The 17,723-nt window shown below is 40.5% G+C and overlaps 1 protein-coding gene across 6 annotated transcripts in view; it reads right to left on the bottom strand.

Moving 5' to 3' along the window:
- The window catches only part of GNAL (G protein subunit alpha L), a 202,236-nt gene that overhangs the window by 133,535 nt on the left and 50,978 nt on the right, over nt 1-17,723 (bottom strand). For 2 of the 6 annotated variants that reach the window (XM_019711346.3, XM_019711347.3), the window contains exons 2-4: nt 9,914-9,986; nt 9,188-9,242; nt 8,904-9,023 (exon numbers count right to left, since the gene is read on the bottom strand). In XM_019711346.3, the coding sequence (XP_019566905.2) occupies nt 8,904-9,023; nt 9,188-9,242; nt 9,914-9,986 (248 nt within the window). Of the gene's footprint in view, nt 1-8,903; nt 9,024-9,187; nt 9,243-9,913; nt 9,987-10,240; nt 10,738-11,123; nt 11,299-17,723 lie in introns of those variants that run through there. The other 4 variants (XM_019711349.3, XM_019711350.3, XM_074340381.2 and 1 more) reach the window with 4 other exon arrangements.

Consider the following 17,723-nt stretch of genomic DNA (forward strand, 5'->3'; position numbering starts at 1 on the left):
AAAAATCACTCAGCTTTAAATGAGTACTTAATAAGTGCTCAAGACTGACCTTTGGCAAATCAATATTTAAATAAGGACAAATAAATATACAACATGCAAACTGTGTTCTTGAGAATCTTAGTTTTTCATGTAGAGGGTATGAAAAACAGCAGGCATGTTTTGAAGGTGGTAAGAACAAGAATTGTGGAAAGGAGGAACAGTATACAATGTGCAGATTGAGGTAAGCATGTCATATGGGAGGGAAACCAAGGGAGAGCAGAACATTCTAAAGCCAAGATGGAAGAATGCAGGATGGGTACAGAATGAACAGGAAACTTGTGTGCGAAACATACCATGTGGCATGGACCTGAATGGTTGTGCCCCATAAGGGCAATGTCTACAGACATTTTTGGTGTCAACACTGGGGATGGAAGAAATTCTAGAGAACAGAGTCCAGGAATGCTGTTAAATATCTTACAATGCACAGGACAGCTTCCCATAACAAGGAATTATCAGAGAAATAGTCCCAAAGAGCTACCAAATGCTCTAACAGGTTATTAGGCAGAACATAAAGGTCAAATGACCTCCAAGGGTTCTGCTTGGGTTACTTGTATAATTTGTGATTTCCCTCAGTGATGAAGTCTGTACCTTCTATACTTTAAAACATCAATATTTAATCGATGTCTAATAAAATCTTTTATATTTTTATACTTAAGTACTCTGGCATTTTGTCTAAGCACCAAAACAGTTTCCATACAATTTACTTTAATGTTAAATTTTATTTGAAAAATGTTTACTTTGCAATTCAGGCTAGATGTTTTCTCCATACTAATAAGATTAATTACAATTATATGTTACAACTGATTATTCACTATGAGATAAAAATACATGAAAAAGATTGCTATTTGAGGACCCTAAGTCAATTTTAAGCCACACGAGCTATCTCCAGGGACCAGACCTGGGTACCTGGGGGCAGGAATAGGAGAAAGACTTTTCAATCTTTTATATCCTTTGGAATTTGTGCCATACTTCTTATTCAAACAAAAAGAACTTAAAAAAAAATTGCTTTGTGTAGTGAGACTGTTATACATCAAGTTGGTTTAATTCAATTTATATGCCTTAATAAAGGACAGAATAAAAAATGTATGGGACGATTTTAAGAGGTGAAGGAAAAAACTCACACATTCATGGATGACATTCTCATGCAAAACTGAAAAAATTAAAAAGTCAGTATTTTAAAGGAATTTTTTAGGAATAACTTCATTATTCCTCCTCTTTAAACTTCAGTGTATCTTTCTCACAAACCACATGTGTCAACGTATCCAGATCTTAATTTGACATAAGAGTAGCCTACTGCTCCTGCCACCATTTCCCAAGAGTGCGTTGAAAGTTCGAAGTGTTTTCTCTCAGAGTTACATAAAACTAGCAATAATAAGGACTAAGTGTTCTAACACTAAGGTATTTTTAATGTCGTATTCTTTTGAAAAGAACGTGTCCTTAGAAGTGAACCAAGCAACAAACTTCCAATACATCCAAATTAGAGGTGCACCTTGACAACAAAAACTTTGACAACACACTTTCAAAGGATTTGAAGTTTCAATGACATCTTATTAGCGGTGTCTCGTGGCTCACGCTCAGACTTCCTGGCATGTTGGTGTAGATGAGAGGTCACCACTCTGGATGATCCTCTAACGATGTGCTTTTTATTATGTGAAAAGCAGCATCACGACCCACATTCTATTTAGTTTTCATTACAAAATTTAGAAATAATCAGAAAGAATTGGCAACAGCTTTCCCCTTAAATATCATCGTGGATAAAATTTATTAATGTGCTAAAACTAGAGTATAAATATTTCGTTAAAAATAGGATATTTATACAGTCTTCAAAGGACATTCCTAAAATGTCTACTTATGAATTACAAATGGGAAAAGGTACCTTTACAGAGAGAAAAAGCACAGACTGCACTTTACTAAGCACTAGAGTTCATGTCCCTGATGCACTAGGAAGGACACAAGATCACTTTTGCATTTTTGATGCCAAAGCACTAACCGAACCTCGTCATGGCACATCAGATGAACCACAGTGAGGGCATTCCACAAAATAAATGCCTGGTCAATGTCATGAAAGAAAAGGAAGGTCAAGGAACTATTCTAGAGTAAAGGAGAAATGGAAATCAAATATAGCAATTGATCCTGGATTGGATTATTAACCAGAGTTATTATTACTATTATTTCACTACATTATTTATTATTGGGACAATTGGTGAAATTTGAATAATGTTTGTAGATTACAAAACAACATCGTATTAATGTTAAATCTCCTGATTTCAATAACTATGCTGTGGTTATATAAGTAGATGTGTTTATTCATAGGAAATACACACTGAAGTATTTAGAGGCAAAAGAGCATGATTTCTGCAACCAATTCTAAAGTGATTCATAAAAAAATGTGTTAGTGTAGACAGAATGAGAAAGCAAGTGTAGCCAAACATTAGCTATTGATAAATATAGGTGAAGAGTATATTGGAATTCTTTGTACTACATTTGCATTTTTGAGATAAGTTTAAAAATGTTTCAAAAGAAAAAAAAATATTTATTAGGAATACACCTTATAATATTTTAAAGAAAAAATGGAATTTTAAAAAAGTATCTTCATTGAAGTTCTAGATCTAATTGAAATAATTTACTCCAATGGTAGCAATTCCTTTTATTAGTATACCAGATGTGCAGAATGAAGTATAATAGTGATTCTCTATGGGGGTTCCATTCCTCCCTAACATTTTGACGTAAGTGATGTGAGGACAGGAAGCAGGTTTCTGATGGAGGAAATGTCCTTTGCCCAATGACAGACAAACTCCAAGAGCACCATTCCAAAGGCAGATATACAAGACTGGCTTTTTTATAAATTCAGGAATGTTCTTTTCAAAGACAACTTGCATTTCGTCATTCCCTGACTAGAGTCACCAAATGTTTCTGCTCCTTTGGGGAGGAGCCCAACCCCTTGGCATGCACACGGGGCATTCAAAACCTGCCTGCTTCTCCCTCCATGGTGTCAGTGGCTGGTTCCCAACTAGCTCTCAGCCCCACTGAGCTTTTTGTTACGTCCTGGAAGGTGCCATCCCCCTTCTGCACTTCTCTATGCCCACTTTTGCTCTAAAGTTTACCTTTCAAGGAAGACTGAGGTTGGCATGAAGCTGGATAGGTGAGGGTACTGCCATGTGCTCCCAAAAGCTTCCCATAAATCCCTCTAACATAGCATTTTACGACAGTATCGACTTTGTTTGCATTCCCTCTAGACAATAAGCTCTTGGAGGAAAAGTTGTGCTCCTTATTCATCTTAATATCCAGACACTTAAAGTTTGTTGAATAAATATTGAAGAAGTGAGAAGAGTTAATGTGACCTCTTACACACCCACCCTTCCTTCCCCCTCAGCAGTACCTTCACACTCAGTTTTGGCAGTAAAAGCCTTACAGATCATCAATGTTATCCCACTGAAGACTGCTGTTTATAGACTACTCGGTTACAAAAACCTTTCATTGGAAAGACATAGTCATCCAGTGAAGCCATGTTCCATCTCTGCCCACTACGAGGGTGCTCTGTACACAGCTGGGGAAATCATCAAACTTCCAAAGCAGACACTTCTCCAGTAAGTTCTTTCCTTCTTCCGCTGCCATTTCCTCAGCTGGAGCTGTCAGACTAGGTGGTCTCTAAGGCCTCATTAACAATCTGTTTTCAACACACACAATCTTTAAAATCTGACTTTGACATCGCTGTACATAATCACTACGGTGGCCTTGACTCTAAGACATAGGCACTCACCCCTTCCAGCAAACTTCAGAAAAGGAAAAAAAAAACCAAAAGCCTCAAATGTGCAAATTAGAAAAGGAACAATATTGTTCATTTTTAAAAAATGAATTTTTCTAGGATTTTTTAAAACTAGAGAACACACCCTAGGACATTTAAAATACTTTATTTACAAAAACCAAATGCTGATAACTTTTCTGAGACACCTATTCTTAAAATGTGATGTATTTCAGTAGTAACTCTCATTGCCAGGGTGAGTTGGGGGGTGCTGTTTCAGGATACAGCTCACCTGTCTATCACTAGAAAGCACGAAGCAGAGGTGTGTTGGGGTGAGTACTGGGCTGAAAGAATTAGCCATAAGCTTGTTGCAATTTGTGGCAAAATCTGGCAGAAACTATAGCTCCGGGAAGTAAGGCACAAAATTTGACAGAGATCTAGCAAATACAGTAGCTAGGTAAGGTGCAGAATGGAAGGGTAGGACAAAGTTGGCAAAGATGACAGGAAAGGAGGAAGACCAAAGTCAATTTTAGAAAATCTCACGAAAACTATGGTGGAGAAAGAGAAAGAGGACTGAGACCTGGGAGCTGCTGGTGACAGAGAACAGGTAGATTACCTGGAAGAATGCTCACCTGGGCACCTGTGCTCTGAGAGAGCACAAAGACTGAGATTCCTGAGTAGTTGGAGCCAGTCAATGGCCTGACTTCCCTTTCAGGATAGTTGAGACACCTCCCCCCAGGCATGTTGTGAGGTGTGGGGACTTCAGCTCTTGGCATGGGCAGAAGAGATGGTTTACAGATGCTGGTCTGAGGCAGGGCTGCAGTGAGGGATTGGGAGGGAGGAGGGCAGATAACTAGAGGATTGAAATGGCTCCCCACTGGACCCAGACAAGAGTGGACAGTGTACGGGTAGCTGGGTGTTCATCTTAGGCCACCTGGTTCTCAGAAAGATGGACAGGGCTGACCAGGCCACCAGCACCGAGTCGGTGCCAGAGGTCCTACTTTGATGGAGCAGTACTGCCAATTCTGACGGGGCACCTCCCATGTGCCATCACTGTTTCAGGGACTAACATATTCAATCCTCATAACAACCTCACAAAGTAGAAACTGTCATCATGCCATTTTACAGCTGATAAAAGGCAGACACAAATGAAGTAATTTGCTCAAGGTCACATAATGGCAGCGCTGGAATGTGAGCCCAGGCGTCTGGCTCCAGAGCATTCTCTCAAGACAGGGATACTGCCCAGTCCACAGAGTCCTAGGTCACTGGCAGGTGTCTCTGGAGCACCCAGTTCACTTCTTGCCCCAGGCGGATATTCTTTCAAGGTCCTACCTTGGCCCATGAAGGCCCAGAGGCAACCCTGATCCCCAAGAGGCCATTCTCCCCTTGGGCTCCTGTTCACCACAGCCAGTTCCCCAACTGTGTGGTTCAGAACCCAGCCAGGGCCAGCTGATATTTGAGACGAGTACACCTAGAGCAAGGCCCCAAGGTGCCACCATATTGTCATCTGGGTTCATTAATTACATCTGAATCATCTGAGATGACGCTTTTCCCTTTGATGCCGTATATAAAAATCTTTGAGTTTCAGATTACTGTGGGACATACAGTAGTAGTTCCTACTTTTTATACTTGTTAATGTTGTCTGTCTCTTAAAACACACACTAAACCTCACTACCTCAAAAGAGAAAGAACAGGGGGCTGCTTGGCAGATGGAGTTAAAGTCCATTTTGAATGAAAGTGTTGGTTACTGTGTTGTTGCACGGATGGGGATAAATGAGACACTGTGATATCCCGGTGGGCCAGTCCCCGCACTGGTTACCCCCACAGCTCCTTACTGAAGTGGACAAAGATTCTGTTATACTTTAAGCTAGCAGGCACTCAATGATTGCTTTTGGTGTACCCGGCTGTGCCATGTGAGTGGTGGGGGAGAGGAGGGCTGGCAGTAGACAGAGAAAGGTGGACAGTATACAGAGGAAAAGTCCTGTTCCTCCCAGAGCAAATACCACCAGCTGTCATTTTCTGACAGTGCTGGGTAGGGCCAGAGGGTCCTGATGAGGTTTGAGGGCAGATGCTGGGGACTCATGTCGGGGCTGCAGCTTGGGCTCCCTATGGAGAACTTGCTCCTACCTGATTTACTCTATGGGCTTCAAAGACTTTTTGGGTGGGGGTGGAGGGGAGGCAACAGCGTTCACCAGGAAGATCACTAACCTGTATGATATGAATTCTAGAATTCTACTCACACTTCCCAGAGGAGACAGAACAAGCACATAGGCAGGAGCAGCTGAGAATCACTTGGTGTAGGCATAGCTCTCAGTCTTTCCATGGATGTGCTCGCCTGCCCTCCTGAGAGTGGCTTCAGGAAGCCCTGCTCTTACCCTGTTCTTTACTGAGTGGCAGGTCACTTGCTTGAGGTCATGTCTTTAGAGAGTGGTAGAACCAAGACTCACAGTGTCAGCTGGGCATCTCAGGGCCTTACTTCCTGTCCATTGTGGTAAGCCAGGCTGCACCCTCACCAAATGCTTGGTGTCCTCTCACCTGGGAGGAGAGGAAATAATATTCCTGCTCTCTGGATTTATACTGACATGCAATTCTGATAAACGTCACCTTAGGAAGTATCAGGTGGTAATGATAGAGCAGTGACCAACAGATCAGACTGTTCTCACATTTCTTGTTAAGCTTTTTTATCCTCTTCTCCTTAAAAAAAGATCTAATTTTTCCTTCTTAAAGAAATCTGAATTATTTTTAATGATAGGGTATATTTGGTTCAAAAATTATTTTACATCTAAAGGAAAATAAACGTAAGACCCTCAAAGAATTGAAAGTAACACTGAAAGACTTTCTCAAGAATTTAATCTCAAAGAAGTCCTAGATTTAGTAAATTAGTGTTATGTTTACTATAAAAAATACTCGATTTAGCTCTACTTTTATTGTTAAAACAATAATCATTCTCTTTAAATAAAAGTTAATTTTATCCAAATGTACCAAGTATATAAGTCAGAGACTTCTTAGGATCATCAAAATGTAAATCTAAGAACTATTCCATCTGACATTATAAGTGATATGAATATTTTAGAGATCTATGAAAAAATGTTACTGAAATGTACGCATATTAAAAACAGCATTTTCAGAAGTAAAGCTATATATTTAGACATTAATTTCTTCATTTATATTAAGTGCAGTCTCTTTTATTAACATAAATATAATGTCATTTGACATGGACAGAGACACAGATGACAACAGAATGTTGGCTTTAAAAACTACTAAAAAAGTATTACCTCTGAAAGATCATTATAATTGCACATGTATCTGCTGATTCCCAATTGTCTTTTATTGGTTTCTGATAATCATTTTTAAGCAGCCTTAACACATCTATATGAAAATACCTGTGTTCAAAGAAAATGGCTTGTCGAGTTTTATTTGTTTATTAAAAATATTTATGATTTAGCTCAAAAAACACTTTCACAAATTAGGTACTTTGAATCCTTAGTAATCCACATGGGAGTTACTGAGTTTATGAATTTTAAATATGGGATCATTTTATCATGTGTGAGTTTGTCATGAACAGAAGAAAGAAGATGTGTAGTTGATTAATTCATCTTAATTCTAATTTCTCATTATATGCTAAGAAAAACTTTCCTGTATCAGAACTATATAAGATGTTTTAAGATTACATTTAAGCAAACACAACAGGACAAAATTGAGAATTCAAATATGTGTCTATGAATGTGTAAATCTGAAGTTGAATGGGAATGCTACTTTTGATTTCAGCTAGGACCTTATAGTTTTGGGTGACTTCTTCAATATGTAAGACACCATAGAGTGCTGGGAGGACATCTTACAGCTGTAGTTAGCTGAATCACTGCTTTGCCCACCCCACCCCACCCCTATGTCCCCCACATCATCTCCTTTATCCCTCTTCAAGCCATCCAATGAAAGACATAGTTTAGTAAAATAAAGTGGGCCCCGCTGTGCCAGATGCCCTAGCCCCTTTTTCTAGTCATTTTGCCACCCCTATCTCCGTTTTATAAATGGTAGATAACTCACTGACTACATTGGAATGCTTCGCAGAAGCAATAATCCCATGGGAAAACAGAAATAAAGTCTTTTAAAAAAGTCATTCTTATCTACCATCCCAATACAGAGCATATAGGAAAACTGCAGTGCTGAAAAGAAGGGGTAGGGCTGAGCAGGCACACACTGGCTGGAACTTCAGTCAGAGCAGGGCCGGATCTATCTATTGTACACACTGGTTTCCGTATCAGCTTCCCTTGGAAGAAAGGGTTCTGAGAGTGAAAAATGTCTTAAGACCACCATGCCAGGCAGTGAAAACTTTGAAATACTGTTATTGATGGGTAGACACACTCATACACAAACACACAAATATATGCTTTTGGCACAATTGTAACAAAAATGATTTTGAGAAATTTAACAAATATATCTTTCTTCGAAACATGCTTAATAAAATTTCCAAATAATAATATTTAAAAGAAGTGGTGATTCCCCAAAACAGAGAAACTTGTATTCATATCACTCTTTTGCATAAGCATTACTGCCATCCAAGTGATTAGGAAAGCTGCCCTAAATCGTACAGATGTAAAGCAAACTACATTTTTCTATCATAGAGTAAACATTCAGAAGTGATCCACATTATTATTTATAGCATGCATTCTTTTCTTGTCTAATCTGAAGGACACACACACACCTTAAAAGTAAAATGAATTCTGTTCTTTCTATTCTTTCCATGGAGGCAATCACATATCATAAAGTATTTCTCTCTACTCATGGAATTTCTACTCATTTGTTATCTGGGAAATTGCTTACTTGTTAATTTAGAAATACATATAGGAGAAAGTACTATCAATATTTTTTAAAGATATGCTGTCTTCCTGACTATCAAACTCATCAATACATTCACAAAAGCATTTTTTACAATCCTATTGTCTTTAATATTTTTAACCAATGTTAATATTTTGGTACAGAGGAAAATATTTCTCTTAAGCAGAGCTAGATTTTGAAGAAACTTGATAATGAATTAATATTAACATTGATTCTCAGTAAGCCACCTCATTAAAAATGGTTCCATCTTGCATCACCTAAAATATTTCAATAAGGATTTACGTACCTGGGAATATTCAAAGTCAGTGATAGGGGCTATACTCTTGATATAGTCTGATCGAAATTGGTTTTCAGGGTTGGCCAGTGGAACTGGAGGTATTATAGTACTCATCGCCGAAATAATTGTCTAAAATGGAATGAAAAGTATAAATATAAATATAAATATATATATGGATAAATATAACACTTAGGCTCCATGTATGAGAATAATATATAATTTCGGTATACACAGTTTTAGAGAGAAGAGTACTTAACTTTTCTAGTAAACATCATTTAAATATAAGTTCTTACCACAATAGCATCTTTAACATTTTTCCGGATGTCCAGAATTTTCTGCTTCTTTTCCCTGTATTAAAAGAGAATTGTCATTAATTTATCACTGGCACTGATTTGAATCAATTGGATGGGATTTAAAATTTCCAGCTGCGGCATGGAGCTATACTGGTTTTCCTAGAGGTCAACATCAAGCCCCAGGACAACCACTGCCAAGTTTTTACCAGAAAGGAAAACACCTCCCTTTTCTAATTTGTACTAACAAATTTGAATGCACGAATTACAATCTACAGCTTTAAACAACCACACCGGTTACACAAAACATGGCAAATTTGTCATGAGTATTACATATAAAACTATAAAGCTATACTTGTAAATATATTTAATTTGAATCTATCCGATATGTTGATAGTTATGAATTAAAATAGATGAAGACAAATATGAGAAACGTATGGATTGACATATTGATTAAGTGTGCTCAGAGCAATACCAAGAATACAGAGTACCTAATAAGTCAAGAATACCTAATAAGTCATATTTTGTTAAGCAAGTTATTTTGTTTTTTTGATCTAGACACTACTAGAAGAAGGATTTGCCTAAATATACCAAATTCAACAACACACTTCTATATTTTTCTCCCTTAAAGGTGTATTCACTGGTCAAATTAACTGTTTGCGAAGACAGAGAGAAGTGACAAAGTTTGCATGCAGTTTTTAAGCAAAACCGCAATTGATCATTCCTTACTCAGGATTAAATCCATTGACGTGCAGGATCCTCATTTGTTTGACGATAGTGCTTTTCCCAGATTCACCAGCCCCTACAAACAAACAAAAAGAATGCTGTGATCTGTAGTTCGATGCCCTGGCCATTTTTCACGCCAACCCACACTAAGCAATTATCCTAGCACATCGCAGGCATTTTCAAGTACACGCCAACTCTTGAGGAGCTGGTCCGAGTCGCTGGCGGCTGCTAGGTCGCGGGCGGTGCGCACAGCCCCGTTCGGCCCGCCCGGCCCGCACTCGCAGTGCTCTTGGATGTGCGCTCCGCTCGCCGCGCGCCCTCCAGCCTTACCCAGTAGCAGCAGACGGTGAGTCGCTTTGTAAGCCAGGCGTTCCTTCTGCAGCTGCTTCTCGATCTTTTTGTTGGCCTCGCGTCTTTCTTTTTCATCGACGCCCTGGTCTTCTGTTGTCTTGCTGTTGCCCAAACAGCCCATGCCTGCCCGTTTGGATGGATGTCAGGCACAGTTAGGAATTTGCACAAAAAGCAATAGAGAGTTGTAGATATGTGTGGCTCCCGCGACGGTTTCTCTTCCTTGCTGCTGAAAGAGATGGTCGTGGTCTCTCTGTGTTTTCCGATCAGAACAGGCGTTCTTGTTCCTCCCCCGCCCACCACAAACTCCTAACTAAAAAGGATGCAAGGAAGACGCACAGAGTCAAATGCTTTTTAAAGATTATTGCTTAGAATTATCTGCTGGATAAATAGCATACAATCAACTGATGCAGGTGCTTAGAGCTCCTGGCTCTGCTGGAGCCGGCTGTTGGCGTAGCGCCCTCCGGTCGCCCTGCGTCCGCGCGCAGCGCTCAGCCCCGCCCCTGGCGGCGCGACCGGGAAGAGCCCAGAGGGGTCCCGGGGGAACGCGCGCTCAGCCTGGTGCCGGGGCCCTGCTGGGTGGTGGTCCACGGCTACGCCGAGGCACGGAGCGCGCCACCGAGTCCCCGCAGGGCGATTGCGGGCACCTGCCGTTCGGCCCGCGTCCCGTTTTGCCTCGGCCGTCGAACCTGCGGTCCCTCCCGGGTCTGAGCTCCCCCGGGGGCCTCTGCGCCTCAGGGAAAGGGAGTCGGCCTGCTCCGGGGGCAACTAATACGATGGTCCCGGAGTGTGGGAGGGGCGCTAGTGCTAACGGTACTGGAGGGGTCGGGAGCTGACCCCTAAGCGCGGCCCGAGGGAAGCTCACCCGCGTGGGGTCCGGACCGCGGACGTGTGGCTGCCTCGCACCCCAAGCCCAGAAGAGTGGGTCCGGGGGAGCGTTCCCCGCCGATCCTTCGGACGCCTCCCTGCTCCCAGGCAGGCGAGGCCTCACGCGGGATCATGCATATTCTATCAGGGAGGAGGATCTGTGAGAAGTTCACCAGTCACACCGCCTTTGTTCTCTTCATTTTCTAGACTATTCCAGTGCACCCACGCCGCCGCCTCCCTTAGCCTCTTGTCTTTACCTCCAGCCCCCGTTTCTCCTCTGCAGTTCTCTGAACAGCTGTACTCCTTTTCTAGAAGACACTCTGGCCTCGAACTTGCCATTGTAGCTGAGGAACAAAGGAGGGCAGGAGACAGGCATGTGTTATGTATTTTGACGGAGTGTGAGATAGGTCTCTCCATTCCTGCTACAGCCAGGCCACAGGGGCAACCAGTGCTTTGCACTCGGGTTGCTGTACTTGGGGGTAAGAGGGCAAAAGAAGAGATGGGGCAGCAGTTTTAGATGCCAGCACTGCACTGTGGAGACGATCACTTCCGTGTGCGTTGTTACAAGTTGATGGTCTCAGGCTGGGGGTGAAGGGGCACAGCACTGCACATCTATTCTTCTACATGCCTTTGCTTATTTAGCTCTGTCTTCAAGTGTCTCACTTTTCTCCAAACCCACAACTTTCTGCATGGCCTGTCTGGCCTTGTTCCACACAGAGAGCCACTGGTGGGGCTCCTGCTGTGCTGCCTCTGTGTCCAGGGTCTTGGAGGTCCTTACCCTGTCAAGTGTCCCCTCTGACTCTTCCCTCTTTCTTCAACCTTCTTTTTTTCTGTTGGCTTGTTTCCTTCAAGGATACAAATACATTCAACTCTGTCCCATTTAAAACCAACAGCACTTGCTTCAATCTCAGGTCCCTTGTTAGTTCCAACAACTTTGTTCTGCCCACCACAACCAAGAGTTAAAAAGGACATGTGACTCCCCTTGTCTTGCCTTACTTCCTGTTTACACCTTAGCCCTTGGAAGCCCACCTCTCTACACTGAAACTATTCTCACCAGGGTCATCAATGGCCTCCCAGGGGCTAAACTTCACCCATGAACTTCGGTCTTATCTTCTTTGACCTCTCTGTAGAGCTGGGTCTGGTTTTTCTTGGAAGCTCTTGTCTTTTGGCTTCCTCCACATGGCCTTTTTGATTTCTTGCTTGCCCTCTGGCTGGTGGCTCTCCCCTCCTCCGATGGGTGGAGGCATCTTGGGCCCAGCACAGCCCTTCTCTTTGCATCTGCTTCACCTGTGCCTCCTTCAGTGTCTGACCCAGGAGAGATGCCCTGTGAATCTTTGTTGAATAGATGAATGAATTCACAAGTATCATAGATAATTCCTGCTTGAAGTGTGTGTTCTCATTAAAGGAATTTCACGATAAAATTTTAACTTGGTAAAATACTTGTCCAGTTTAGTACTATATTAAAAATAGCAATACTCTTTAAAAAACAAAAGCGGTAAATCACCCTTTTTGACATAGGCAGAAGCAAACAGTGCTATACTATATTCTGAGCTAAGTTGAAAGTTCTAGTTGTGTGGAAGGAGACTATTTAGCACTGTTGTCAGGCCTCACACTTTGTGTTAACACAAATATTCACACATGGCACTATCGACCTGCAGTGTAGTAAACGGGGCAGTCAGAAGGCAGGAAACGGTCGATAAAAATAGCATAGTGTAATGGGATGTTTAAAAGAGTTTGTCAATTATTTTTGATGCCAAGATTTCTATAAATTGTTAGTGGGAAGAGAAGAGGACAAAACAAATCTCGTGAAAACTTATAAAGGGAGAATTAAGTTAGAACCCAGAAACCACACTTTTAAGGCAACCTGATATTCAGTCACCCTAAAAATATAGCAAAAAGTTTCCACTTGTTCAGATTTAGGAATTAGGGTTAAAGATAACTTTTTATATGTTGAATTTTTATATGAAGGATTAGATGAACAGATCTGCACTATACGACCTACAGTGTGTTCCACAATACACTGCTGAACACTAAATACAAAAACAATGTCCTTATACAGTGATGCAATTGTTTCTTAAAAGAAATGCAGTCAATCTTTACCTAGTCTCTCCTTTATCAAGTAGGAGCTCCTTAAAAAAGACTCCTTAAAACAAACAAACAAAAAAAAACACCCAGTCACCTGGCCATTTTCTAGTCTGGTCTGGGAAATCGATCTTCATTTGTGTTTCGAACCATGGGATCAGAATTCAAAATCCCAGGGGGCTCATCTGGAACAGCAGTAGCAGAGCTGTTGGAGGAGCACAGAGCACAGCCTGGCACCTCTGGCAGTGCAAGCATCTGTTGCCAGGCAACGGCAGTGCAGCACCAACATCCTCACCAAGCAACGCAAAACCCACCTTCACAGATGAAGGGCTGCTCTGCAGAGGTGCCAGCAGAGGGGCAGAGGTGGCCAGGTCAGGGAAATGCTGGGGCCCACAAAGTAGGCGAGGGAAGGCCCTGGTCACATCAAGGAGAATTGGGAAGGCACAAAATTTGGAGCAAAAGGGCAAAGACAAAGTGATTTTTTTTTGGTCACTCTTGTTGATGTTTAAGACGGTATTTTAGAAGTCTATTGCATTTGAAAGTTTAATTAGATTTCTTTTATATTACTTAATTTTGTGAATTTTGAATAGTGTAATGATTTTTAAATTTGTTTTTTGTTTCAGTCCCTCTGATTGAAGTTGGCAAATGTCGAAAAAAAATTGCACCTGTTCTCTGGTTAGCTGAACTCAAGTCCAGGATGACAATAAGAACAAAATTTGTTTCTCCTATAAATAAGAAACAAAATTTGTTTCTTTCCACAGAATTGTAACAACTGGATGAGAATATTCAAAGAAACTTTTTGAATTCCTGACAGTCCTACATCCAAGAGATGCTGAGTTAGTTTGAAAAATAACTAGAGTGCTATATAGCACAAGATAGTGCACATTTTGAATTTAATTTAAAAAAATCAATATTTGAAAAATATAAGTGGTCTTTCAGAAGCTTTTTATACTTTTGAGGTTACTAAAGGTTAAAACTGCACTACGGCTTCTGGAACAAATACGAGGTATGATAATTAAGTTCGCGAATTTATCCTGGAAAAAGTACTGCATACCTCATTGCTGAATATCACTGTAGTCACCTTTGAAGTACTCCCCTTGGGAAGCTATGCACCAACGCCAGCACCTAGTCCACCCTTCAAAGCAATTTTGGAACTCTTTTTCTGGAATGGCCATCAGAGCTGTCATCGCATTACACTTGATGTCCCAAATGTCATCCAACTGTCTTCCTTTCAGTATTTCCTTTATCTTCGGGTAAAGAAAGAAGTCATTGGGGGCCAGATCAGGTGAGTAGGGAGGGTGTTCCAATACAGTTATTTGTTTAGTAGCTAAAAACTCCCTCACAGACAGTGCTGTGTGAGCTGGTGCATTGTCATGATGCAAGAGCCATGAATTGTTGGCAAAAAGTTCAGGTTGTTTTCATCTAACTTTTTCATGCAGCCTTTTCAGCACTTCTAAATAGTACACTTGGTTAACTGTTTATCCAGTTGGTACAAATTCATAATGAATAATCCCTCTGATATCAAAAAATATTAGCAACATCGTTTTGACTCTTGATTTGGACTGATGGAATTTTTTTGGTCATAGAGAATTGACTGACTTCCATTGTGCATTTTGACGCTTTGTTTCAGGATCATATTGGTACATCCATGTTTCATCACCAATGGTAACATGGCCCAAAACCTCATCTTGCCTCTCCAAAAGGTCTTGGTAAACTCTCCTTTGCTTTTGTTCATTGGTGAGCTCCTTTGGGATCATTTTTGCACACACCTTTCTCATGCCAATATTTTCAGTTAAGATTTTTCTAACTGTTTCTCTATTGATGTTTCCTTGGTCTACTATGCATCTCACAGTCAGCCGACGATTTTGATGCACAATTTGACAAATGTTTGCAATCTTTTCATCAGTTCTGCTCATTACTGGCTGCCCTGACTTTTCTTCATCAGTGACGCATTCTCTCCCCTCAGAAAAACGTTTAATCCATTTGTACACTGCTGTTTTCTTCATGGCATTATCCCCATAAATTTGGACTAACATGTCCCTAATTTCACTTCTACTCTTGTCAAGTTTAACAAGAAATTTAATGTTTTTTTGTTGCTCTAATTCAAGCTCAGACATTCTTGTGCCGGCACACAAAAACATGCAACCACAATAATGAACGCCACTCAGCAAGACACCGCCACACATCAACACGAACACAGCTGTGAGACACTGATCTACCAAGGTTATGAAACCTTACTGAGCTGTTTGCACAGTGCTGCCAATGTAAGCGCATGGTGGCAAGTTCGCGAACATAATTGTATATCAAAAGTTTTAAAAGAAGAGGAACAAAATAGGTTAGGAAAGGTGAAGTCACTAATTCAATGAAATGAGAGTGCTCCAAAAAACCGAAAGCTCCAGCCAGTTTTGCAAACAAACTTGGCAGTGCCAAATCAGTGGTGGCTGAGTGACCAGTGTGCACACAGCCCTCATTCCAGTTTGTGCTATTTTAGGTAACTTGTTGTTGTTTTCTCTTTTCTTCTTTAGTATCTTGGTGGAAATAAACTGTGTAGATTATTTTCCATTCTTAGCAGTGAAGCTCACACCATGACCTAACCACTATACACTTTAAAAGTATTGTGGTAAATTTTTCACTTTTTTTAAAATAGAAAAGCAGGGAAACATATCCCTTTTTGTACATAATACTCTGCAATCAAATATTTTAGAATTTATTAAAATAATTTGTCTCCTTTTTTTTCCTTCTTACTCCTACAGCCAAAGTAATATTAAGCAGCTTTTGGAAGTGTCATCCATAAAGGGTAGTAATGCAGTCTTGTTCAACTGACAGCTTTAAAAACCAAAATAGCAGCAAATCAGAAGGAAACGTATGCTAACTGTCTCTGATTCCACCCCATGTGCAAAAACCCAACACTGAAATATCTTTATTGGAATACACAACTGAGTGTCACAGGTAGGAGTTTAATTATAGCATGAAAACATGAGGTGAGAGGTTACTGAATATTATAAAACAAAACAACAAAAACCCATAAAACAGAACAGGGAATCTGCAAGATTGAATGAATGAATAAAACTATCAATGTTTTATAGCTCAGAAAAATCTGTGAAAGCCATTAAACTGGGTCAAGTTATGAGGTAGAAATGGTTGGAAGGGCAGTCTGTGGGCTGTTAATGTATTGCGAGAGAAACCACACACATCAAAATTGAATTTAAAACACATTTTACAAACCAGAAATCAAATCATGCTCAAGGACCAGAGGAGTGAAAATTAGCATTTGAACAATAAAGATTAGCATCCCTACCTGTTTAATTCTGTTCTTTAACCTCAAATAGCCTAGCAGAATACTGGACTACAGCAGAGTCAAGCGCATGTTTAACTGGTATGTTTCAATACTGATTTGATGTTTCAAAATTAGTCTAACCAGTTTTAAAAATATTTCTTCACTTGTTAACAAATATTGGGTGAAGTAAAATATAAAAACTGTGAACAAACCTACCATACATGAATACAGCTAAATTTTAAGGAAAATTTTATGAAAAAAAAAGTTTTAGCACTTAGTTCTTAGTTCACTAGTTCAGCACTTAGATACCATGAGTTTTTAGTCCTCAAATTACTACATTCATTAATATTTGCTTATAAAGTGAATCAGACTCCACGAAGTCGCCAGATTTGGAGCCAAAAGAAAGACAAGCAATGTGGTGTGCATTTTACATGCTTAGCAATGTTCTCTGGTATCACTGATGTGACCTCGTGAAATGTCAGAGCTGCTAGAGACTAGGTGATAGGAATTCTCATTTTAACACACTGATTCGATGTTGGGTTTCAGCAATTCCTGCCCGCCTCACAGCTATTTTCATATTTTAAGCAAACGATGTACCAACATGCTGTAAGGAGAGATATTTAAGAGAATCCAGTTGTAGATTCATATCACTGAACACATGTCTATTTCTCCCCACAGGCCGTCATCTATAGAGATATTCTACAAAACAGATAAGAAAACTCTAAGACCTATTTCTTATGTTCTTGAGCAATTGGGAAAATAAGACTAGAACACTCCAATCATTCAGAGGACAAGGTGTGACAATATATATGAACCAAGGGCTGAAAGGTGTGGCAGGGCCTCCAAGGGAGATGTAAGTGTCCATGGAAATGGAAAAAGCTTCATCAAGGACAAGAGACTTGAGGCATGTCTTGAGGAATGGTGGGGCTGGATCACAGAGAGAAGCACAGTTCTGGTGAGGAAGAACTGCAAGGTAAAAGCAAAGGAAAGAGAATTGATATTGCACAGGAGGGAGATGGACCAACAGTAAAACTCTGTCTCAGAGGTTAGGTGAACCAGATGAGTCACAGGGAAACACATATTCTTGCTGTGGCAATTTTTCTGAAGGTATAAACTCTCACATGAAGTGTGTGGCTTAGTGTTTAACAGAATGGGTTTTTGAGCAAGAATGCCTGGGCTCAAATTCTTCTTGTACTATGTTATTCTCAGTTTCTTTCTCTGTAAATGGGTGAGGATAAT

Source organism: Rhinolophus sinicus, chromosome 4 (assembly GCF_057876585.1).
Source record: "Rhinolophus sinicus isolate RSI-liver-muscle chromosome 4, RSI-T2T, whole genome shotgun sequence".
In the NCBI taxonomy this organism is placed as follows: domain Eukaryota; kingdom Metazoa; phylum Chordata; class Mammalia; order Chiroptera; family Rhinolophidae; genus Rhinolophus; species Rhinolophus sinicus.